A 24,952-nucleotide genomic window follows, 5' to 3' on the forward strand; every position below is an offset into this window, starting at 1 on the left:
AAATATTAATTATAATCGAGATAGTAGATATAAGGCTTTCTATATATAATAAAGAATAACTTAAGATATTAGATAACGTTCTTTATATTAATAGAGACAGTGATAAAGGAAATCGTAAATCTGCTTATATAGTAGACTTTTACGAGTATAAAAGTAGATTCTACTTTGATAGTTTTAAGTAAGCCTATAAAATTTATTTTTATAAGCTAAAAAGGATATGTGACTTTAATAGAATATAAAGACTGAGATTTAATAGCGAGTTCATATTTAATATACTTAAGATATCCAATAATATACTTCTCGATATCTTATACTTTCTTAGACTAATAGTAGCTACGTAGTCTTATTAAGATATTAATCTTAACCTAATATTCGCTTTTATTATAAACTTTTCGAAGTATAATAAGCATCTTTCCTTTCGGCACGCAAGGTAAATATATATCTCCTCGAAAGATCTATAGGATATATCATACTATTTAATATTTAAAAGCTTTTCGAAGTAGCGTAATAGTAAAAGTCGAAGATTCTACAATAAGGAATTCGTAGATTTTATTAAATTAGATACTACTGCGATAAGCTTTAATTCAAATCTTAATATTTTTATCGATCTTATCGAAGACTTTTATAGATAATTCTATAGCTTCTATAGTAGAAATAGCCTCTAGAGAAAAAGAAGAAATATTATATAGCGTACCTCTATTAATAACTTCAAGTTACTTCGATTTAATAAGTGCTATTAAAAACGAATTAAATTCATCTTTATCATCTTTCTAGATTCATTTTAGATTATAATTCTCTAGTTTCTATCATACTCGTATAACTATAATATTCTCTAAGTATTTAATATCGAATAAGGTTCTCGATAAGCCGTCGGCAGCTTTATTTCGAGGCTTAAATATATATTAAATAATAAGATTTAAGCGACGAAGTCCATTAGCCTAATATTTATAGATTCTTTTATAAAGATCTAAGTCGAGAAAATATATAAGAGATTTATAATTAGTGTATATTATAATAGACTAATATAGATACTTATATAAATAATTATACTTCTTATAGAACGTAATAATAGCGTAGAGTTCTCGCTTATAAATAAGATACTTCTTTTAAGTAAGACTAAAGGTGAACGAATCGTATAAAATAGATACTTTCTTATCCTTTTCTATTACGATAAGCTTCTAAAATTATAAAGCTTTTAATAAAGTAGCTTCTTATAGCGTAAGAATATAATACTATATAATAGCATATCTAGCTATAAAATTAAAAGTATTAATATATATATAAACGATTCGACTTAAGTTAATACTATATATACTTATTTTTATAATATATTTAATACGTAGAATCTCGAAGGATAACTATTCTACTTAAGTTTATCGCTATTTCATCTTTCTCATAAGTCTAAAAAGAGGTCTCGCGATTTTCGCGAAGTTCTTTATCTATCGACGCGTAATGCCGATAATTTCTAAGAAACCTTAAACTTTCGATTAATCTGAAGAAATAAGCTACTTAACTACTTTAATAACTCATTCTTTAAGAATATAAATATATTCTTTAATAATATAAGTTACGCTAAGGGCCTTAATTAATAATATAAATAGTTATAGTTTCTTAAAGAATAAGAGTAACTTAGTCTACTTAACTCTAGAAAAGAAGTAATATTATAGAAAAAAAATAGATTTTTAAAGTCGTAGAAGCTATTAAAGAAGTTATCTATATAGAATATAAGAGGTAGTAAAATCTTAGAATCCGGCGAATATAATAAAGAAGGTTTCGAAGAAATAAAATTAAATACTCTATAAGCTAGCTCTATTATAATAAAGTCTATAGACTATAATCTCTACTATATTCTCGTAGACTATATTTAATTAATATCTAAAATAGTAAAAGTAAAGTAGTATCTATCGTCAGGATATAGAGGTATCATAAGATACATATACTTTAAATTAGCTGAGAATAAGCATCTATAACGTAAATTAAATAGATAATCATAAACTTTCGAGCTTAGCTCAAGATAAGCTCTTAGAAGAAGCTTCGTAACTCGTAAATAATTAAAAGTTATTCGAGGCTCGTTAGTAGGTTTCAGATCCTCGACTTTATCTACTATAATAGCCCGTATATTTCATAAAGATAGACGTCCATTCGCAGGTTTAATAAGTTTATAAATATCACCTTCAAGATCGTCTTAAATAAGCTTTTTTTAGTCATTACTCTATATAAGTAGACTAGCGTTTCTAAGATTTCGAGAAAGTAGGCTTTATACTAGATATAATACATACTTAATATATAATAAGATCCGTATAAAACAAGTCTCTTAAATCTTCTCTATTAAGATATTTATATTAATATAACAATTATAGCACTTATAGTCTCTACTCTACTATAATAATAAGCGATTTAAGAATTAGTCTTAATTCTAGCTTACTAGTCTATTCTTCAAATTCTAATAATAAGAGATACTACGAAAGACTTCGGCGAATCATTCTTCTAGTAAAAAATACTTGCTTAAGAGATATCTATAGAAATAATAATATTAGCGTTCTCGAAATATTGAAGGCTTCGACAGATTAGCCTAAAAAGCTTATAATGATTACTTACTTTAGTAAAGAAAAAGAATTAAGAACTTTAAAGATAATGATAGAGGTATTTAAGGGGCTTAAATTCTTAAGATAAGCTTCTGCGAGCTCTAGTAATTTAACGTTCTATTTAAGATAGACTTAATTTACTAAAAATCCTAACGCTTAATTTCTTTAATATCTAATAAGTTATCTTTAGAATTAGAAGAACTATTAAATTCTAAAAAATTAACTTTCTTAACGAAAGTCTTTAATATATTTTACTTGATAGCTTTCGAGATAGTTATAGCGGATTTAGAATATATTAATAAATTATAATCTTTATAGAAAATCATTTCCGAATCCACGATTCTTCGGACTTCCTCGCCTTTTAATTTATCTCCTAGGAAAATAGTAGAAAGATAAATTAAAATGAAAGTATTTATAGTCTAAAGCCACGGAATTCCGAGGATTAAACTAAGATATTCAAATCTCCTTAATTTCGTAATAGATATAACTTCCGAAGCCATAAAGTATCGAATATTTTTTTTAGATTTCTTTTATATTAATCATAAGCTATATCTAATATTCTAGCACGATATTATAATAATTCATTATACGTATAAAAAGATCTTTAAATCTAATTTCTAAAAGTAGATGGAGATATAGACCTAGAAGATGTGCTAGTTTAGAAGATATTATATTTATATCGAAATCTTAATTCGCTTAAGTATAAGATTTCTCGAGGCTAATGTCGGATCTATTCTATTTCCTTATAATAATAAGAATATAAAACGCCTTATTTACACCCACAAGAGAGCTTAGAAAGTATATATACTTCTTAGCTTTTATAGTAGAAGTATTAATCTAAAATATAGATACTAATATAGTAGGATTCCCCGAAGTCTATTAAAAAGGCTGAGATATAGATGCTTAAGATATAGATATAGAAGAAAATACCGATATAAGTTAATAGGCTTACAAGTACCTTAAAGATAGTATAGATATTTATAAAATTTGTTAAATAAAAGTAGATTAGAAGCTAATTAAAGGTGTTTACGTAGTATCTATAGTAGGCTTTAAAGTTCGTTTCTTAAGAATCCGAGTGTAAAGGCGCTTTAACTTCTTACACATAGCAGATAATCATATTATAAGATCTATTATACTTATATCGACTTTAATACTCTTAAGTATATATCGAATCGATATAGAAGAATTATATTCTAATCTATTAAATAGATTTATTAAAGGCTAAGGTTCTACTTTCTTATCAACTCGCTTCTTATCTTTATATTTAGAACACTCTTTTTTTAAAGTAGCCTAGAATAGATATAGTTGATTCTAGAAAGAAGATCCTTAACTTATAACTGTCGAAGGCTATTACGAACTTGTTTAAATAGAAACTTACGACGAGTAAAAAGAAGTATCGGGATTTAGATTAATATTAAGCTACTTTTACTAATACTAAGATATCTAAAACTACTATAATATAAATTACTGTAATTAAATAGATACTAATTAAGGCCTCTTAAATTACTTTTCTTATTATTGTTAAGATACCGATACTGATACTAATACTTCTTTTATATAAGCTTATTTATTAGATCTTAATTCTTTATCGAGAAAAGCTTTAGCGATTTTTATATTAGCGGAATAAGATCGATTTAGCCCCGCTACTTCGAATTATACTAAATTAGAATAAGGAGAAATGTAAGAATCTATAAAGCTTAACGGCGTTACTTACCTCGATTTAATAGAAGAAGAAAAAGAAGAAGAAGAAGAAGCTATAGAAGGCTTCGGCGAAGGGGTAGTTCTATAGAGTCTAGAAGATCCATTAAACTCCCCGAATCTAACGAAAGTAAAGTTTAACTATAAGTTATCCCCGAAAATAAGTATTTTTAGATACGACTATTCTTAAGTAGGTAGTAAAGCACCCTTATAATAAGGAGAGATATAATTCTTAATATTATATTTAATATATAGCTAATCATCTTTTCTATAAGACTAATAGATTATACTATTAATATAAAAATTTTTCGAAGTACTACGATCGAGTATATCTTTTAAAATAAACTAATAGTTACGAAAGCGACTACCAGCTATAGAATTTAAAAATTCGCTCTTATTAGCGTTTCCTTTATTAAGATTTTAAGCTAAGATCGAAGCCGGAGTAGAAATAAGAGTCGAAACTTTATATAAAGAATAACGATACTCTAAAGGTTGAGATTACGTAAAATATTAAGGTCTCGCGAAAGCCTCTAATAGCTACTTTAGTAAATTCGTATAAAAGAACTAAGACTAATAATATAAAGGCCTTAAGGCTTTAATAGCTTAATAAAAAGTTAGTAAAAAAGCCACCTATTACTTCGACAAGTTTCATTTCACGAGAGATTTATAGAACTAAAGCTAGTTAGATCTCGATTTTTTATTTAAAAGCTTCTAGATTTCGGCGTTAATACGCCATACTTCTTTCGCGAGATTATAAACTATATATAAAGATTTATCGAAAAATGCTATACCTCTCGTTACTTTCTTTTAAATCTCTTAATTATTTAATTCTCTAATAAAGATATAGAGAATAGTGTTAAGTATAATAGATTTAAGAAAACTAAAAATAGTATTAAAAGTAACAGCGGGCCTATTCTTGATTTTAACTCTCTATATTAAGTTAATAACACGCTTAAAGTATAAAGTAAGGGATTCTTCGAGACGTTAATATAGGTCTATAATCTCGATATCGAAAGAGATCACGTTTACTTCTATAGCTTTCGAGGAAAACTTCTTATAGAATATAACTCGAAACTACTAGATTATTTATTAGAAATCGATATACTCTACTTCGATAAGAAATCGGATAACTTTTAAATAACTTTCTAACTACTCGAAAGTATTATCAATAAAAAGCATATTAAGATATCTCAGATACTTAATTAAAGGGAAACAACCTTCTTTATCTTAATAATCCTTTATATCGAAATCGAACTTTCGAAGCTACTTTAATGCTAATATGCTAGTAATCTTAGAGAAGTTATCATATATAGTAAACGTAGAACGAGATATAATTACTTTTATAGTATTGCTAAAATGTATGAAAGCTTTAGACTAATCTAAAGAAGGCGTGCTTCGATGAGATTCTAACGACGAGACTATAAAATTCGTAAGACTTTTTATTGAGAGGAATTCTCGAGAAGTCTAAGGCGTTAAGATGATAGTGGTAGACTAATTCCTCGAGAAGATTCCTAATACTCGCCAGAATAATAATGTTATGACTTACTTTTGTAGTAGTAAGAGAGTTCTAGTAAGTAATAGCGATGGCTAAGAAATCGAGTTAGGTGATAGCAACTTCTTAAAATACTTACTAAAGACTTCTTAAGTCTCGAGAAGTATTTTAATAAATAAAAGAGGCTTTCTAAACTAAATAACTCAAGAAAGTGCTTTTATAGTAAGGTTTTCAGTGAAGGATTTAGTAGAAAACGAATAACGATAGATTACAGTCGGATAGATCAAATAACGATTTTAAAGATACACAAGAATAATAATAAAGGAGATTCTACTTTAAGGCCACAAAAGATCCAGACAAGACCTCCAAAGAATAAGAATAACCAGGTATCGTGTGGGTAGAAGAGGATATAGATTCTATGAAAGCAGGATCCCAAGGATCTTAGGGATCCAGCTAAGCGAGCTATGCTATATATGGCGAGAAAAAAAAACCCCCCAAAAAACCCCCCCCCCCCCCCCCCCCCCCCTCGTCCCCTCGTTCACCACTGGACTTACCACCATTTCCTTTTTTCAGTGATGGACGAAGATCATTGATGAAGCTGACTCCACCAGAAACTCTAGACATGCTGCTTATACGCATACAATTTTTTGGAATGCTGAGGAGCGGAACGCTGCTTGCATACGCAAATAACCTAGTTCGAAGCGAAATCGGTCCAAAGTATGGTATCTTCCAGGGACCTTCTCACATACTGCAAAGGCGTATCTGAAGCCTTTTACAGTACGTCCCGATTAGAGGTAGATTCCCCAGAGGGGTTGAGAAATCTGTCTCTTGAGTCGAGAGACAAGGGTTGTTGTGGCGCCGGATCAGCGTCAAATGCTTCTCGAGGAAAAAATTCTTACTGCACATACGGTAATGGTGCGATGCTTGTCGCTGCTGCTACGTCGACATAGAAGGGGAACAGAGATACACAATTGCTCGGTTGACTCCCGCTTTAGTACGCGCATTCCGCCAGGTACTAGTACATGAACAGGAGATATTACAGGAGAAGTGAAAGACGAGGGACGTGTAAGTTTAAGGTGCGAGACCACGTAAAAGAAAGAGAGCCCCCACTGATGCGCACGGTAATGGTGCACAAGACAGCCTGTATTCGAAAATGAGCAGGTGAACTAGCTAATTCGTACTGAACATGCTTTCCTATCCATCGACGTTCGGCTGTTGCGTGTTACCCAGTTCCGCGCCACACGTCCGTGAAATGAAAAGCCTCGAGATACCTCATACATTCGTACGCGACCCCCGTATGTCAATTGAGAAACGCCGGCTAGATGCTTTCGCGAATCGCTCCCGAGATGCATAGGAAAAGAACTGGTGAAGTTGCGGAAGGGGTATAAGTAACGTGGTGATGTTGTTGATGGACAATCTGAGGATTGAGAGTCGATCGATATGCGTGCTTTGCTTGCTGGCAAATTCTAGAACATTTTTTATCGTACATCTTGCTCAGTTGGCCTCTAGGCTCAGTACTGCTGGCTATCGCTATACGAGTAGGGCGAACCGTTGGTCACTGGACGCTGGCCTCTAAAGTTCGCACTAGGTGGTGGAGGTAAGGGTCCAGAAGGGGGCGGGGCTGGGCGAATTGGCAGTGTTGTGGTAGGGTTGAAGTGTCCGCTGTCTCTTGGATGAGGGTTGAAGTTCCCGCTATCCCTTGGATGGCTCGGCAGACCACTCTTGGGGCTAAAGCCTTCTCCCTCGCGAGAACGGCTTGTTAGTGGAGCTGTGGTACTTGATGTGCGCGGAGGGAAGCCTTGGCGGTCAAAGGCGGAGCTCTGAGAAGGATACATGCCTGTGCCGTTGATCTCCGCAGGCATCACCCGCTGGATTGGAGGCTGTTCCGAGCGCGGCGATGCCTTAATATCTTCGTCGGCTATTGGTATCTCGCCAGAAGTAGGAGTCCTGGATACCGTCGAAACAGTCGGTTCCTTAGGAGAGGGCACGGACTCTCCCCGGAGCAAGGCTTGCGTAGAGGGTGATAGCTGTGGGGCAAGGTGAGACTTGCGATTGTGGCGCTCCATCATTGAAACGGCCCATTGCTCCAGGTCAACGGGCGTTCGTTTAGCGGCTGCCAGAAACACGTCTTTGTCCTAAAAGCCTTGTGTCAGTAATCGGTGCAAAAGGGTTTACATAAATGGCACATACAAATAGTTGGCGAGGCGTAGGTCGATCATCTGGGTTCTTGAGAAGACACTTCTGGATCATTTCGTCGATGATTGGAGGGAATGCATCACTCTGTGGTAGCCTTGGTGCAGGTTCGTGAACGATCTGCTGTAGGAGATCCAAGATCCCCATAGGTCCGGCGCTTGCTCTATCCCCTGCCGCTGCATCGCTTGCATCAAATGGGAATCTTCCAATGGCCAGCTCCATCACTGTGAGGCCAACGCTCCATACATCCGACTTGATCGAGTACTTGGCTCCCTGGATTCTTTCAGGCGCCATATAGGTCGATGTGCCCACAAAGGTATCTGCTATTGAATTCACGAGCTCGCCCGAAACACCAAAGTCGCAGAGTTTAATGTAGCCTCGCGAATTGACCAGTACGTTTGACGGCTTAATATCGCGGTGCATGATCCGATGAACATCGTAAAGGTAGTTGAGCCCACTCAGAATTGCTTCCGTAATCTTTCCAAGGACATCTACTCGGACAGGACCAAAGTCTTTTGAGATGCGGTCTAGGGATCTACGTCCATATCAGAAACAGTCGGAATGTGGATGGAACGTGAGATCTCACCCGCAGTCCATATACTCCATACACATTATAACGTCTCCTGAATTGTGGAGGAATGCACCGTAGAAGGTAACGATATTCGGCGACGTACAGTCGTGCATGATGTGTAATTCTCGGACTATTTGCTTTCGAACGTCCTTCTTCGCTTCCACGTGAATGACCTTGCACAACGGTTAGCTGGCTTTCTCTTTCCTCGTATCGACTCGAACAAATACCTTCTTGGCCATAATGACCTTGGTTGCTGCATGCATAACCTTGCTAACAGTCCCTCCGTTGCCAGCCCCGAGTTCTTTCAGTACGATGAGATCCTCAGTCTTGAAGTCCAGCTTGAACTCGACCCCAATTTCCAGAGTGTCTGACCTCGCCACATTATTTCCCAACGCTCCTGGTATCTGTGCATCACCAGCTGATGGGGCTGGAGCGATCTTCGGGGCAGCGCTCACCACGAGACCTTTGACGTTCTTGCGGCCCAACGTCCGGGGGGTCTTCATGTCGGACGACATCTTGACGGTAATGTGTGAGGAGTGTTGAAAGGGAAGCGAAGCCTACTTCTTATTGTTCAAGGGGGTAATAGATGGTCCCTCAAGAGGCAATTTCGCGAGTATGGCAGTGGTGGCAGTCGGGGCAACTTGATAGGTGCAGACAATCTGCGCAATCAGCCAGTGGTGCAGACGGTGGATGCAGATCCTCGAATGCGGACTGCAGGGCGAAGCTCATCAAACTTGCGGCATCTGCATGACGGCTTGAGCATCAGGCTCTCAAGTCTCAATAGGCTGCTGTTGGCTACATATGCATGTCGGTGATGTCGCCGTTTTGACAGGTCAACAAGATTGTGACTCCAAGAATAGAACTGAATTTCATCCCACATTGAAACCTGAGCTAGGCCGAATTCAGATCATTATGTAAGCGAGATCTGAATACCTTCTTGACTTTGTTCGAAACATTCAAAACATCCCGCAAGCACTGCCATTCTTCCCCTTTTCACTTCACTTATCAGTGTTGAAGTCATCAAAGCATGCTCATACAGGTATCCGTGAAGCATTCACATTCTTCACCTAGCCAGACCTTTGTCCAACATGAGTGCCCTTCGAGACCTGATTGTAGGAGAGGCCGAGCTTGACGACGACGACGAGGGCGATGAATCGTTCGATGAAGAGACTGGTGAGATCAGGCGGAGTAAGAATGGTAAAAATGGAGTCAACGGAGTCAACGGCCATCTCGACGACTCGAGTGAAGAGGAGGACGACGACGATGAGGAGGCAGCTCAAGCGGTAGAATTTCTGTCATCTGGCGCCTACATCTGAAGCCATACACTGACCGGGTATCATTGTGATCTCTAGGTCAGAGAAGGGTTTATAGTCGAAGACGACGAAGAGCCTGAGGAACGCGCGCGGAGGAAACAGGAGAGAAAGAAGCGTAGGAGGGAAGAACGAGAGGAAGAGGAGGCCGGCCTAGACGAAGAGGACTTGGATCTGATCGGAGAAGCACACCCAGAATATGAGCAGCGCGTTACCAGCGAGGTATATGCCAACTTGTCTGTTGCAAAACCTGCTCTGCTAACACTCCGCTCAGCCCAAGCTCAAACGTCTGAAACGTGGGCACAAAGATGATCGAGATGGAAGGCCAAGAGGTGTAGGGGATATCTTTGACGACGACGAAGATGACGATCTACCTCGCGCACCCGAAGGCCAACGTGGCTCCGCCCGCGTTGACCCTCGAACACTTGAGGACGAGTTCAAGGACTTTATCGAGGAGGACTTCGACGACGAAGACGGCCAACGACAAGACGACGATGATGTCGATGTTTTACGGAAACCCAGCAGAAACATCATAGGAGTGAAAGACGCTGCTGGTCTGGACGAAATCGCATTAGAAGATATGAAAGAAGCATTTGGTACAGGGTTTGAATATGACTGGGCACTGGAGCTCCAAGACCAGGAAGAACAGAACGAACAAAGACCCGTAGACCTCGATGATCCAGACGCTATTATTAAGGGTATCGAACTTAAGGATGTTTTCGAGCCTTCTCAGCTTGTCGACCGTATGCTGACGGATGAGGACAATCAAATACGGGCTACGGATCAGCCAGAGCGCTTCCAGCTTGCGAGAAGTCCCTACAAAGATCTTGAGCTTACCGATGAAGAGCTCAAGGAAGAATCGAGTTGGATATCGGATCTTATGCTTCCGAAGAAATCCATTGATCCGGACCTTCGAGATGCGTTTCAAAAGTCGGTCGCAAAGGTCTTGGAATTCATGAACGTCGACGAATTTGAAGTGCCATTCATCTTCCAACATCGCAAAGACTATCTCATCCATGCGCAGAAGATAGCCGTCACACCAGATCCGTACAATCCTAGCGCAACACCATATGTTGTCAACGCTGAGAAGTTACTCAATCAATCCGATCTATGGGAGATTTTCGACATGGACCTCAGATTCAGGGCTCTTGTCGAGAAGCGTCACGCTCTGCAAAGAACCTACGACAACATCTCAGCCTTGTCCGAGGATTTCCACGATCCCGTCATCGAAGAAATGCTTCCAATAGCAGTCACTATGGAGGAACTTCAAGATGTGCAAGACTATATACAGTTCCAACACCCTTCACGTCTTGCCGATGTGGCTCTTCATAACGGAACCGGTACCAGCGGGTCAACCCAGCGACGGCCGGGTGCGTCCAAGATGTTATTTGAGAAAATTCGGACTGGCAAGGTGTATCGACTCGTGCGTGCTTTCGGCATATCTGCTGACTCTTTCGCCCAAAACGCCCTTATGAAAGAAGGCAGACGCCAGTTTACAGAGGATCCAACCCAGCGCCCAGATGACATGGCAGACAGCGAAGACATACTAGATCCCCCCGAATACTCGTCTGGCGCACAATGTCTGCGGGCTGCAAAAGCAATGTTTGCAGAGGAGATAGCGATGAGTCCCAAAATGCGAAAGGTAATGCGCCGACATTACTTTGGGAACGGTATTGTCGAGTGCTATCGGACAGAGAAAGGACTTCGCAAGATCGATGATCAACACCCTTACTACGACTTCAAATACCTTCGAAATCAGCAACTCATTGACATTGCACAGAACCCGGACCGTTTCCTTCGCATGCTCAAGGCAGAAGAAGAAGGTCTGGTTGAGGTGAGGGTGAGGACTCAAAACCACGATGGCTTCAAGAAGCGGCTCTACGGAGACCTGGAATCGGATAACTTCAGTGAAGTTGCTGACGCCTGGAATCGCGAGCGAAGGGAGACTTTAGACATAGCTCTTCTAAAGCTTGAGAAAATTATGGCACGAGGCGTGAAGGAGGCTTTGAAGTTTGAATGTGAAAATTCGGTAGCCAAAAACTGTCGCGAGGAGTATGGCAAGCGACTTGATCAAGCACCGTACAAACCAAAGGGTATGATGCTGGGAACAGTGCCACGTGTCCTTGCTCTCTCGAATGGCACTGGTACCTTTGGCAGAGACGCAGTCTGCTGGGCTTGGGTGGAGGAAGACGGACGAGTCCTCGAGAATGGAAAATTCACTGATCTTGTCATGGGAGACGCTGAACGAGGTACAGAGGACGGTGCAGATGTGAAAGCGTTCGTGGAGCTTGTCGAGCGACGGAAACCGGACGTGATCGGTGTTTCGGGCTTCTCTGCAGAGACTCGCAAGCTGTACAAACAGATCGATGACATCGTTGAACGTAAAGAACTGCGCGGAGCCGACTACGAAGACGAGGACGGCAACGACAGGAGCGACAAGTTGGAGGTCGTGATTGTCAATGACGAGGTGGCACGCCTGTACCAGACCAGTGAACGGGCGAACATGGAGCATCCCGGGTTTGCACCTCTCACAAAGTACTGCGTGGCTCTTGCCAAGTACCTCCAGAATCCTCTGAAAGAGTACGCATCACTAGGCCGCGATATTATCTCTATTTCCTTTGATGCAGCTCAGCGATACGTACCTCAAGAGAAGATTATTAAGGCACTTGAGACATCTATGGTCGACATGGTCAATCTGTGTGGTGTAGATGTCAATGAGGCTGTCAGTGATTTGTACACTGCTAGTCTGCTCCCATACATTTGTGGCCTGGGACCACGAAAGGCCGCACAACTCATCAAAGTTATCAATCTCAATGGTGGCGTCGTCTCTTCGCGATCGGAATTGGTAGGTGACCCGGACCGGAATATCTTAGCCGCTGTTGGGGCAAAGGTTTGGAACAACTGTGCCAGCTTCCTCTTCATCGAATTCGACAGCTCAGAACCGGACGCTGACTACCTCGACAACACTCGAGTGCACCCAGAGGACTATGACCTTGGACGAAAGATGGCTGCTGATGCTCTTGAATTGGACGAGGAAGATATCGAAGCTGAGCAGCAAGAGAATGGTCCAGGAGCCATTGTCAGAAAGCTCATTAAGGATGAGTCCCAAGAGAAGGTCAATGATCTCATTCTGGAGGAGTACGCGGAGCAGCTGGAGAAAAACTTCAATCAGCGAAAGCGAGCCACTTTAGAAACGATTCGTGCTGAACTACAGCAGCCGTACGAGGAGTTGCGAAGGAACTTTGCACTCCTGTCGACCAACGAGATCTTCACCATGTTCACTGGTGAGACCTCGGATTCATTGTGTGAAGGCATGGTAGTACCCGTCTCCATAAAAAAGGTTGCCGATGATTATGTCGAAGCCAAGCTGGACTGCGGCATTGAGGGCACTGTACCTGCTCTTGCTGTCTCCAATAGACCAGACGTCTCCGCGAAGCAACTCTTCTCCGCTCATCAGACAGTACAGGCCAAGATAACCTACCTCAATCGCAAGCAGCTGACCGCTAATTTCTCCCTCCGCGAAGACGAGCTTCAAAGACCATATCGAAAGGAAGCCGATCGCATGAGGGATGAATGGGACGAGGACCAGGAGCGGAAAGACAAGGAGTCAATGATGGAGAAAAACGATGTTTCCGGCCGTACCCAGAGAGTCATCAAGCATCCCCTATTCAAACCCTTCAACAGCATTCAAGCAGAGGAGTATCTTGGCTCTCAAGCTCGGGGCGACCTGGTTATTCGTCCTTCCTCGAAAGGGCTTGACCATCTTGCTGTGACTTGGAAGGTATCAGACAACATTTACCAGCACATCGATGTGCTTGAGCTAGACAAAACGAACCAAATCTCCGGAGGAACTACACTCAAGATTGGCGGCCGTTATAATTACAGTGATCTCGATGAACTAATTGTCAACCATGTAAAAGCGATGGCCAAGAAGGTGGATGAGATGATGCTTCATGAGAAGTATCAGAACCTCAGTAAAGCTGATACTGGTAAGCAGCAGCAATCCTTGCTTCAACAAAAGGTCTTTGCTGACATACTGCCACAGAGCGATGGTTGACCACCTACACCGAAGCCAATCCCAAACGATCCGTCTACAATTTTTGCATCGATCCCAAACACGCCGGCTACTTTTTCCTTTGCTTCAAAGCTGGCCAGCATGCTCAGGTCCAACACTGGGCTGTCAAAGTCGTTCCGCAGGCATTTGAGCTCCAAAAGAATATGTACCCTGATATGAGGGCGTTGTGCAATGGCTTCAAGCTACTGTTCACGAACATGCAAAGTGGAAAGCGGCGGTAGGATGGTACCTTTCTTCCACTCTTCACCTGTCTTCAATTAGTTTTATTTGGAACATCTGGCATCAAGCAGGCGGTTGCGCGATTGGGCCTGCGTGAGCGTTGTCTTTCGAAAAGTGTAACAATAGATTGGAAGAGCCGAGGCTTTCGCGGTCGAGCCTCCCTGACGGAGGAAAATTGAGAACTCGTGCCTTGGATCACATACATATGGCTCTTGATCGGTTCTCTACCCTCTCGCAGCATGCACAGCCCTCAACGCTTCTCTCACAACCCTCCTCCCCCTTTCCCCACCCAAATACTCTCCACCCTCCTCTCCTTCCTCATCCCCCACCCCCTCATCTTCCACACTCGCTTCATAGGCCCTCATAACCATCTCCTCGTCCACCCTACAGCCACCCTCGACCAACGCCCTTACACATCCGCTTAACCTCGCAATCTCCCACCTCGTCTCCTCCCCAATACTCTCATTCCTATTCTCATACATGCCCTCTCCAACCTTCTCTTCCAAGTTATTCACCCCCATACCAGCACTCGCATGTCTTCCACCCTTCCCTTCCACAAGTTCTCCACCCACATGCTTGCAGATCCATATATACCCATTCACACCGAGCACGACATCGACTTCCCCACCCCCATTAGCCGTCAGCACAGTCCACACCTGCCTCCTACTCCTCACCACCCCACCTCCACCCCCACCCGTCCCAGAAACAGACAAGAACACCCCATTCCTCAACTTCCCGTACTTCAAACTCCGCGTATGCAAACTCGCCGCCCCATCCTGATACACACTCTGCACCTCCGCGACCAGCAAATCGCCCTCGCCAAAAAACGTCCGTATCGCAAGCTCATCCGTACTCGTTCTCTTCCTCAGTATCCCTCCGGGCAAGTTGATGGCGGAGAGGGGCAGGTGGGCCAGCAACGGGGCGGAAAGGTCGACTTTCCAGCGCTTCGTTTGCACCTCGACGACGCGGCCGACGACGAGGTCGCCGATTTCGGGCGTGTAGCGCGCGCGGAGGGGGCGGATGGAGAGGAGTTTGTTGGTCTTGAGCAGGGTGCCGGCGACGGAGGAGACGATTTGGGGGGACGTGGGGTGCGTGTAGGTCCCGTGGCCGCTGGGGCGCGTCAGTGAAGCCTTTGCGGATGAGTCTGGGTGGGAGATGGTGGAGGGTGGGAGGGAAGACGAGTGCATACCGCATCCATTGGGGGTCGTCGGTTACGGTTTCGCCGGGCGTGACTATGGATCTGGTGGAGAGTTTGGGACGTTTGGAGGGGGGAGGCATGTCGGTGTCGCCGTCTGAGTCGAGGGAGGGGGAGTCGGAAGGCTCATTGTGGTGGAGGGGGTGAGAGGGGCGCTGGGAGGGTGATTGTGAAGGGCATTGTAGAGGTAGTGAGGCGGGTGTAGAGAGCTTGAGCTCGAGGATCTCGGTCGCCTAAGAAAGGTGATTGCTTCGGGGATAAATGAGCGGAGTTAAGAGTTTTGTACAACTTGGTGATATTCTATTGGCTGAAAATTGAACATTCTAGATGGATTCACTCCTCACTCCTCATCACCTTCATGGCGCGGGCCGTTGGTACCGCGTGTATCTTTCCACCTGGCAGGTGAACCCATATCCGAGACTTTTCCAATTTCGTGGCGCTCAGACCATTCTCTTGACAGCTTCCGACGGGCACTGTGGACTACCGAAGCTCCTCCTGCTCTGGTCGGTCTATTCATCGCTCAATCGTCACCTCGCTCCTACCCCTTATCATTTTCATCCCTCATATCTTCAGTTGAGGGCAGATGAACTAACTGTGTCTTCATCGTGCGCGATACCCTCATTTCCACCTTGAGGTCCGCTTGGGTATTTGTAGACCAATAATACTCTCAGACTCGGATTCTTAGCCTTAACCGCTCATCTCAGTCGAGCGCAGAACTACGAAATAGACATCCGTCCTCATCTATTCTACAAACTCACCGATCGCATGGAAGTCAATGTGCATTCCGAGCATAGACTTACCCTGAACTGTATGGAATATCGCACGTTTACAGATACTTCAGAAGACGTCGTGTTCACCACTACTTAGACGTGTGCAAAGGGCGAGAGGGAATGGAAAAGTTGGGGCTTTCATTGCAAGGTTCAAAATCGAATACTCACCAAGAATCTGGTCTCGGTACACAGAGATAATCTTTCATGGGCGGATCAAACGAGTCTTCCATGCGCGAACCAAAAGAGTATTTCAAGCCAACCTTGTGATCGTGATCATCATCGCCTGGGAAGGCAATTACCTACCGATAGCTTCTTAACGACTGCGACTTGAGTTGCGTAGTCTGCGCAATCAGAAGGGATTGGTTAAGGAACTCCTCCATCAATACCCACGACTCATCCAGGCATGCAGCTCGTTGGGCTTTTGATCAACACATTCGAAATTTCACAAGGATCGTAGTGTTACAAGAATCTTCTATCGCTGCTGACCTCATGCAAGGATCCAGAGCAATATAGCTGATCACTATGATGTATCTTCGCATTTGACCCGCGTTGTCACTCCGATCACAGCCTGTACAGTAATCGAAGATGGTATCCCCTCAGAGGAAGTATTTGTCCACGGTTTCGTCAGGCAACAATCCGGTCACCATTTGATCGCCAAGCACAGCTTGTCTGAATGGAGCATTAAAGAACATGCTCAGCCAGACATCAGGAAATGCAATATATATAAAAACTCTTGTCTCTGCGTCATTATTGCAATGCTATCGAAGTCACCTTTCTTCTATTCTCCCGTGTCTCTTGAACTTTATCATCAATCTCTCTCAATTCCAACCCTTGCTATCTTATCATCGCCATTACTGCTCTCTGCTTCCAACAAATTATACGCTCAAATTTAGGATTACCCTCTCTACTCTTCCGCTGCTGCTAAGATGTGCAAAGAAGAGCGTCCCTTGTCGACGGTCAAGTTCCTCGGCGACGCCTTATCCCTGAACCATATTGCAAGCACTCCGAACCCAGAAGCAAACCAAACCGACAATGGAAGAACACCAGAAGAGATCTCGGTCTTCGATAATATCTACTTACCAATCCTAACAAGAAGCGGCATTCCAATCACAGACCAAGACAGGGAAGAAATGAGACTGCGCGGTTTATCGCCCATTCCGGAAGAGCATGTCACATGGGCAAGAGCAGATCAAGCATGGCGGTCTTTCGAACAATCAAGGGAGATGCAGCCAGCGCAAAGCCCAGTGCGATGGCTTTTGGACGAAAGCATGCGCTTTGAAGAACCCGAAGAATACATCAGCGACCCGGGCCTACCAACCGATGACCTTGGTAACCGATCTTTTGATCTCCCGACTTTAGCATCCTTCCTCCCGATCCCACCTCCGGAGACCTGGTCTGTCCACACAGAAGATGCTCACACCGCTAGCAGTAATTTGACGAGACTATCAGCACGCCTGCCAGGCACCGAAGGCCGTCGCTCGACAACTCCTAACCAGCTGCAAGAGCTGATGAATACTGTGCAGACCGTCAGTAGTCGTGATGCGATGTTTGGGGATGAGGGCTATCAGAGTTTGAGATCGAGTGACTCGGAGAGTGAGACGAAGGAGGGGGAGAGTGAGGAGGGGGAGGTGGAGTAGGAGAGCGACGAGAGGGAGTGGGGAGGTGTTTGAGGGATGGTTTGGGTCTTTGAAGGGAAAGGCTACGATTGACATTGGATGACGGGGCTATTGAGGTTATAGATACTAGATACTGTCGAGGTACGATCAGGTTTGGGCTGATAAGCCCCTATCTCGGGGATGAAGGGGGAAATGTTCCATAAGGTATCAATCCCAACGTCCAACACATATACCCTCCATCTCTTTTGTACCAATTCCCAAACTCGAACGCGCTGTCACACTGATGACAACTCGTGGAGCCTGCTGATCAAATATAGCTGACAGGTGACTAACGAAGTAATCTCTGCTTCTAACGCAGTCATCCGTAAGAGGAAAAACAGCCAAGTTTACTACTGCAATATTCTTTCCTGTCTGTCAAACCACATTCACGCCTGATTTCCTACTACTCTGCTATGCATCAGTCAACTCCACCCCCCCCCGACCTTCCACCTCTTCCACCAACCCCCTCCCCCTCCCCCTCCCGCACCAATGCGAAACTTCAACCTCCACGGCCCCTTGACCGGCGAAACCTGGCCGGAACAACGCGCCATCCGCGCCTACGTGGCTTTCCACCGATGGAAAGCCAGCAGGGTCGACTGGACAACGCCAGGCAGCGGGCAACTCCCTTTGCTGACCCGGCGCCTCGACTTCGTCGACCACATCCCCGTCAGCCGCGGAGTCTACATCCTGCGCTGCGGGTCGACGTTGCGGAGAGTTGACGAGATACAGGACATGCTCATGCAGATGGGGTTCACGCTCCGCGGCATGGGACGGCGGCACGCGAGGGGGGAGAGCGTCGACGATGGGAAGGTCGGGTACCTGAAGGGGCATTTCTGGGCTTGGGTCGGATACCTGACGAAGCTTTGGCGGTGTATGACGACGGCTGGGATGCTGGGTTTCAGTTTCTTGGTCGTGAGTGAGGCGGCGGGGTTGCTGCAGGTGGCGGAGGAGGTGGCGGCGTTTGTGAGGGATATGGATTTCGCTGGTGTGGTGTTTTTGAGCGAGGAGTGGGATGAAGAGGCGAGGGAATGGACAGAGGCGATGTTGAGGGAGGAAGATTGGTTGGCTGAGGGGGCTTGGAGGGAACGGTTCTGTGACATTCTGCGAGGAAGAGATACGTTATAGTCTCTTTCAGGTAATAGATATTTACACATACTTATCTTTTTCTTTATCCTCTTGTTGACGTGGGACTTGGTGATAGTTTAGATGTGTAGATAGAATGGTTGATTTGATCCACAACATCGAACGCACTTGCCAAGCAGGATGGCGCATGGCCTGCATCCGGTGCAAAACAATGGTACCATGACTGGTGAAAATTTTCAGTATGCTAGCTCGCATTGATGGTACAGAGATAACTCACTAGATTCTGCAGAGATTTAATGCCATTATGCGTACTGAGCAAAGGCGCCAAGGCTTATATTGCAATATCGTTTCCTATTAAAATCCGCTTACGCACCGCTCCTTCCTCCTCTTCTTCTTCCTACTCCACGGTACCAGTAAAATCAGTTTCAATCACCTGCCCAACCCTGGAACGACTTACTTTTCACAATTCCCAAATGCCTTTCCAATCTCACAACTCGGCCGCGAACATGCCGCCACCCAAGCAGCTATCATACCAAGTCCAATACTGGAAAAAGCCCATGGGTATTAATGATCATCACAACTTCCCAATCTCCGATACTGCGGCAGCAGAGATGAGGCAAAATGCCACTCAAAACCTCTCGAGACTCCCAGGCCAGCTCCACCAACTGGCCGTCGGCTCAACATGGGAAAGATCTTCAGAGCAGAGCATGAGGGAGTACCAGCTTTTAGACTATGCTGCGCAAAACATTGACATTTTGAAAGCGATGAACATCAGGGACAGAGATCGAAACCAGGAAGAAGCCAGTAGAAAGAAGAAGGAGGAAGCGCCTGGGGTGCTAAATGCGATCAAGTATTGGGTATGTCCGCAAGAGATGAAGAAAACGAGAAACGACATGCGAAAATTGAGGGAACGCGGTCGCTACGCCCGTTGCGTGAAAGACTGCATGCCGGAAATCCTCGATGGGACTGACATGCGGTGGTCTGGCACGCCTGACTTCGTTTACGTAATGAAGAATGTGGAATGGATCATGGAAAAGGCGCGAGCGACAGCCACAAAGGTGCAGACGGATAATCCAGACGGCCACTGGGCTATCGAGCTTCTCAATTTTTACTCGGATAGCTGGATTGTATGGCTCGATGATTTCAATGAGAATTTTCAGACTAATTGGTATGATCTTGACAAGAAGATCGAGGGTGCGAAGCAGAGAGCTGAAGTAGCGGAGGAGATTGTCGAAGAGATCGAGAAGGAGAGGAGGATGCGGATGCCAGTTGGACTTGCATGGGGATTGGCGTCAGAGAATTTCAGAGAAAGAGATCCGTAAAGTCATAAGTCGGCAACTCGTAAACCAGTACCAAAAATCTCACATTGCATTTCCTTGACAATTGTTTCTGACCTGTTCAGTCAATCAGCTTCCACTCTTGGCTGCCTTCTAGGTCTAACAGTCACAATCTGTTGAGATGCCACAACTAGTGCCGCTTTCCTCTAGCCTCCATATCTTGCGATCAAATTTCCATCGTGTTGATATTGCCGCAGCAGTGGTAGCATATCGCCGTTCGAAATTGACCTGCTTTGGCCGTGAGAGCTGAGAGACGGCTGGCGTCTGTCGTTCGGCACCTTCATAATAGGCATATTGCTGCAGTGCAAGGCAACTACCAAATTCAGAGCACTTTTGTGCGATATGCCGACATTAGTCGAAGGTATAGGGTACTTGACGCTGATCAGGGTCGTGGCTGATAGACAAATGGCACAATTCAGGGCAGCTTCAACAAACTCCTTTCATCCGTCCACGATTTCGCAGAGCAAGTGCCATGGTTTACCACTATGCTTGGGGCCAAGACCCAAGGATGAAGGACAAGCCGAATGTATTCTCTCGTTTTCTGCTTGCAACCTCGGATTTTCGTCCTTGTAGAAGCTTGGCTTCTAAGAATAGGCGCATTCTTTTTCGAATAGCTTTCCAAAAGCCTTTCAGCTCCTGTACATTCCTACCATCAACCCCTCTAGTACTACTTCGCACCAAATTGGTTCAAGACCAAAGGCTGTCAACTTCCTACATAGCAATGACAATCCCTCGTCTAGGTCGTCCTTGGATACGGCCCAATATCTCCCCTGAGCTGGCACCAAAGACAAGCCGGTGAAGAGACAGGACCATCCAAAATGGCTGCTCGAGTAGTCTACCACCGATAAAGACAGCGAGGGCCATTTTCTGAGTTTGAAAGGGAGATCGCGCTGCAGAGTTTACTAGAAAAGTCAGAAAGTGCCGTCAATGAAATTTGTAGCAAGTCACAAGAAGAAAATCGTAATGATCAGGCTTGCGAAGAAGATGAAGCTCAGAAGGAGGACAAACAGAGCTTGCGTAGCTGGCCAGAACTGGTGGTTGCACATGGGGGAGAAGATCTAGGGCTTGGGGGCGACAGATCGGCGGAGCTCGCTGCTATGTATCGCAAATTCGTGCCGATGGTCTTAATGAGGAGATGCAGGAAGGAAGGAACATTGCGAAAACTGCAGGTCCGAGCGCGGGAGCAAGTACAAGAATCAAGGATTGCGCCGAGAGCAATATGAGTAGGTCCCGTAGAGGCTTCTGTAGCAAACAGTAGGCCAATACTGGAGACCAATTAGGCGCTTAATTCCCAAGACGTAGCTGCGCCATTCAATGTCCTTCTTCAGAGCGTGCCTTGATCGCCAGCCGAATGTTCTCAAGCATCCTCAAGAACGCACTATCAAACCCATCGAGACTCTGGAGGGACGTCCACTTGATGGCGAGCTTCTGCTATAATCAAATACGTTCGTATCTCTGGCTTTCTTCAATTTGTCTTTCCTATCATTCATTGTCCCGGTAGCAATGGACTGGTATTGGTTTGGTCCACGGCGACCGTTACATTCTCGTCGCCTTGATTTCTCTGTGGTTCAAGTGGCTACTCTATTGCATCTGATAGGAGCGCTACATGCGATTGGAGAACTGAATTAGTGGACACGAAGTAGAAACCGTATCGCGGATCTAGAGATACAGGTAGAAATAGACAGTCACTATCGTTGATATTATTAGGTGGTGGGAGCAGAGAAGAAGTGCCTCGAAGGGAGGGCTAAGGACGCCAAGACTTGTAGATGATGATCTTATCTAATCTAATCTATGAACCAAAACGAGCTAGACCTTAACAAGCCACGCCAAGGAAAAGCTTCCGTAATTCAGCTTTTGACGTCAATCGAGAGACATCATGCCAACTCAATTACAGACAATGAAGTGGTGCAGAAGCTTCTGCTTGACTGATATAATCCTACGTACGGGATCGTACGGGGCATAAAATACATGCATAAAACACTCTGCTCGTTCAGCATGCCGCAAACGAGTGCTGCATTCTCCCTCTCCTTTGTCTACCCTCAAAAGTTCCGTTTCTCCGCTTGCTTGTTGGATGATTCTTTGTTATTTACGCATTCCTTTGTCACTCTGAAAACAGTAATCCTGAAGCGGGTAGGGTGGGGAAATGGAGCTGAATCTTTCTGTCGTTTGAGATGGGTTTAGTTTCAACGCTTGTTCCCCATTCCATTTCTCTAAGTCTTTAGAATTACGTGGGGCGCGAGTAAGATCGAGTAGAAATGTCCACGAACAAGCGGCAGAGTATCTCTGATGAGGCCGCCAAGAGCAATGGCGAACCTCACTCTGCGTCTCCACGGAAAAAATTGCGATTGTCTTCGTTCATTGAAGTAGATAGAGATAGAAGACACGTAAAAGCTGATGCGATCCAAGACGGTAATTACAAGCCACCCTCTGCTCCCATACAGCCATCCTGACTACACCATCGACTAATTACTGTCTCAGAGGGAGCCAGACCATCCGAGCGAAATAAACGATCCTCTTTTGGACACCTGCGGCCTGGAAAAGTGCCCACTCCACCCTCTCCGAACTCTTTTCCGTATTCTGGTCCGCCAGAACTGTTCGACGTCACACCCGGCCTACTAGATGCAATGTTTCTAGCCGATGATGAATCACCTTTCTGGAACACCGACCATGCTGCATTCATCAAGTCGGCTGCCGGTCTCGAGAATGAAAATTGGCTTGGCAAGCGGCCACTGGGTTCAGGAAGTTTTGGAACAGCAGGTCTGTGGGAATTGCGAGATGACAATAACGTTGTGATAGAGGTACTGTCAGATTTCTGTTCTGTTCTGTTAAGCGGCTGAATGATATTCAAGCAAATCGTCATCAAAGAAAGCAAGACTATACCTGTCGAAAAATGGACCGGGGAAGTGCCCGAGGAGGTCAAAATGATGCGCAGGCTGAATAAGACCGGCTGCCAGGCTGTGCCCAAACTGATAGCGTACAAACGTTATATGCATGTCAGAAAACATCGCATATATATGGAGTATTGTCCCTATGGTGATTTAGTAACGCTTAATGTCAACTATAAAAGATTCAGGTTGGTGGATCCTTACCTGTAAGTTTTCTTGTCTTCGCCTAACAAGCAAAGGACCTATTTTCCGGAGCCATTCTTATGGCACACTTTTAACAACCTTGTTAAAGTAGCTGCAGCGATGGAGAATGGACCGGATGACACCAATTGGGGCTATCGAATCGTGCACCGTGATTTGAAGCCCGCAAATAGTTAGTCTTTCCATTCCAAATTGCCTGGGCTGAGTTAGACACTCAATAACATGGATAGTATTCCTAGGCGTCGAGAACAAAGATAGTGCATTTTCATCATACCCAGTCGCCAAGACTGGAGATTGGGGTCTTGCTATCAAAATCAAGCACGGTGACCAAGGAAACCCAATTGGACTTCGAGGCGCTGGAACCCAAGGGTATTACGCCCCAGTGAGTACTGTCCAACCCAATGTTGGCAAGTCACTAATTCTCATGAAAGGAGCAAAGACTTTTCCACTCAGGAATTGCACTTACGACCCAAATGAACAGGCACCTAGACGGGACAGCTCCACTGCCAAAAATTTCTGCGCACACCAACATATGGGGCATTGGCGCAATAATGTTTGAACTACTGACACATGAGGCCGTCGTGTATTATTTGACTGATGACGAGTGGACTGTCAATGAGGCTTTTTTCGACATTCCGAACGTCCGAACCCCAAGATACAGCGGCGCTCTAACAGAGCTGATAAAGCTTTGCCTAATGCCAGAGCCATGGGATCGTCCGAGCATCGAAGAGCTTGAACTCAAGATCGGGGCAAAGTGTCAGCGCATAATGAACGAGTATACTGCCAATCCAAGCCTACAGAAACAAGATCGACTTTACTACGCAGGTAGCGAGATCAACCAAATGCCGCCTGGGGACTGGAATTACTGGAATCCTGTTGTGAAGGATGTGCCGAAGCCATCGGACCTCCCAGATCCAAAAGAACCTAAAAACCCTTTCACTGAAACCATCAAATATCCACCTTTTCCCACATCGGAACTAGATGGCCCCGAGGAGGAAGGAGGAGAGGTGCAGGAAACCCGTGTCAAATCCAGTGACGACGACGACGACGACGACGACGACAAGGATAATTGGAGATATGACGGCAATGATGAGGATATTTGGAGAGATGACGATGACGACGATGAGGACACTCACCACGAAGCATCCGAGGGCCCAAGAGTGGACGGCGTTGGAAAGCCCATTGTTGTATCGGACGGTACTTCAAGCGGTCGTAATGGCAATGACCTTAAAGATCCGGTCGTTATATCTGACAGTGATGAGGAGGATGAATTACACGAGAGGAGCGAGAGAAACGAGTTCAATCGGGGTGATGAAGTCGATGAAGGAGAAGAAGACAACTGGGCAAATGAGAATAACGAGCGCAATCCGGTCGTTATATCTGACAGCGATGAAGAAGATGAGTTAGACGAGAAGAGCGAGAGAAAAGAGGTCAAACATGGTGATGAGGGAGAAGAAGGCAGTTGGGCAAATGAAAACAACGAGAGCAATTGGGGCGATGGGAGCGAGGACGAGAGTTCTTCCGATGACAGCGACGCAAGGCGCCGGATGGCTATAAAGAAACCTCCAGGCACTTAAATATGGCAGACGAGCAGGGTACCAATACCGGCCTCACGTTGGTGCCGTGTCGACCAGAGCACTTTCTTTACTAGTTAACCGCCAATAATTCAAAGAAATGTTGGTT

General features: G+C 44.4%; 8 protein-coding genes across 8 annotated transcripts; 6 read left to right on the forward strand and 2 right to left on the reverse strand.

Moving 5' to 3' along the window:
- Positions 1-7,286: 7,286 nt before the first annotated feature.
- Positions 7,287-9,054, reverse strand: HO173_007624 (uncharacterized protein; the record flags this gene model as incomplete). Its single annotated transcript, XM_037309526.1, has 4 exons — positions 7,287-7,910; positions 7,966-8,503; positions 8,555-8,712; positions 8,767-9,054. 4 exons carry the CDS (start codon positions 9,052-9,054, stop codon positions 7,287-7,289), a joined length of 1,608 nt encoding a protein of 535 aa, XP_037163605.1.
- A 573-nt stretch (positions 9,055-9,627) lies between these two features.
- Positions 9,628-14,145, forward strand: HO173_007625 (uncharacterized protein; the record flags this gene model as incomplete). Its single annotated transcript, XM_037309527.1, has 4 exons — positions 9,628-9,822; positions 9,892-10,071; positions 10,124-13,838; positions 13,895-14,145. The coding sequence occupies 4 exons, from the start codon at positions 9,628-9,630 to the stop codon at positions 14,143-14,145; spliced, it is 4,341 nt and encodes a 1,446-aa protein (XP_037163606.1).
- Positions 14,146-14,367: 222 nt separating this feature from the next.
- On the reverse strand, positions 14,368-15,660 carry HO173_007626 (uncharacterized protein; the record flags this gene model as incomplete). Its single annotated transcript, XM_037309528.1, has 3 exons — positions 14,368-15,253; positions 15,333-15,571; positions 15,625-15,660. The coding sequence occupies 3 exons, from the start codon at positions 15,658-15,660 to the stop codon at positions 14,368-14,370; spliced, it is 1,161 nt and encodes a 386-aa protein (XP_037163607.1).
- An 851-nt stretch (positions 15,661-16,511) lies between these two features.
- Positions 16,512-17,745, forward strand: HO173_007627 (uncharacterized protein; the record flags this gene model as incomplete). Its single annotated transcript, XM_037309529.1, has 2 exons — positions 16,512-16,520; positions 17,002-17,745. 2 exons carry the CDS (start codon positions 16,512-16,514, stop codon positions 17,743-17,745), a joined length of 753 nt encoding a protein of 250 aa, XP_037163608.1.
- Positions 17,746-18,252: 507 nt separating this feature from the next.
- On the forward strand, positions 18,253-18,888 carry HO173_007628 (uncharacterized protein; the record flags this gene model as incomplete). The annotated part of the gene is made up of 1 exon (XM_037309530.1): positions 18,253-18,888. One exon carries the CDS (start codon positions 18,253-18,255, stop codon positions 18,886-18,888), a length of 636 nt encoding a protein of 211 aa, XP_037163609.1.
- A 464-nt stretch (positions 18,889-19,352) lies between these two features.
- HO173_007629 (uncharacterized protein) lies at positions 19,353-21,406 on the forward strand (the record flags this gene model as incomplete). The annotated part of the gene is made up of 2 exons (XM_037309531.1): positions 19,353-20,164; positions 21,064-21,406. The coding sequence occupies 2 exons, from the start codon at positions 19,353-19,355 to the stop codon at positions 21,404-21,406; spliced, it is 1,155 nt and encodes a 384-aa protein (XP_037163610.1).
- A 1,032-nt stretch (positions 21,407-22,438) lies between these two features.
- HO173_007630 (uncharacterized protein) lies at positions 22,439-23,391 on the forward strand (the record flags this gene model as incomplete). Its single annotated transcript, XM_037309532.1, has 4 exons — positions 22,439-22,592; positions 22,662-22,981; positions 23,033-23,274; positions 23,364-23,391. 4 exons carry the CDS (start codon positions 22,439-22,441, stop codon positions 23,389-23,391), a joined length of 744 nt encoding a protein of 247 aa, XP_037163611.1.
- A 351-nt stretch (positions 23,392-23,742) lies between these two features.
- Positions 23,743-24,846, forward strand: HO173_007631 (uncharacterized protein; the record flags this gene model as incomplete). Its single annotated transcript, XM_037309533.1, has 1 exon — positions 23,743-24,846. The coding sequence occupies one exon, from the start codon at positions 23,743-23,745 to the stop codon at positions 24,844-24,846; it is 1,104 nt and encodes a 367-aa protein (XP_037163612.1).
- Positions 24,847-24,952: the final 106 nt, after the last annotated feature.

This window comes from Letharia columbiana, assembly GCF_014066305.1.
Source record: "Letharia columbiana isolate WasteWater2 chromosome Unknown Sc0000025_s0, whole genome shotgun sequence".
Lineage (NCBI taxonomy): Eukaryota > Fungi > Ascomycota > Lecanoromycetes > Lecanorales > Parmeliaceae > Letharia > Letharia columbiana.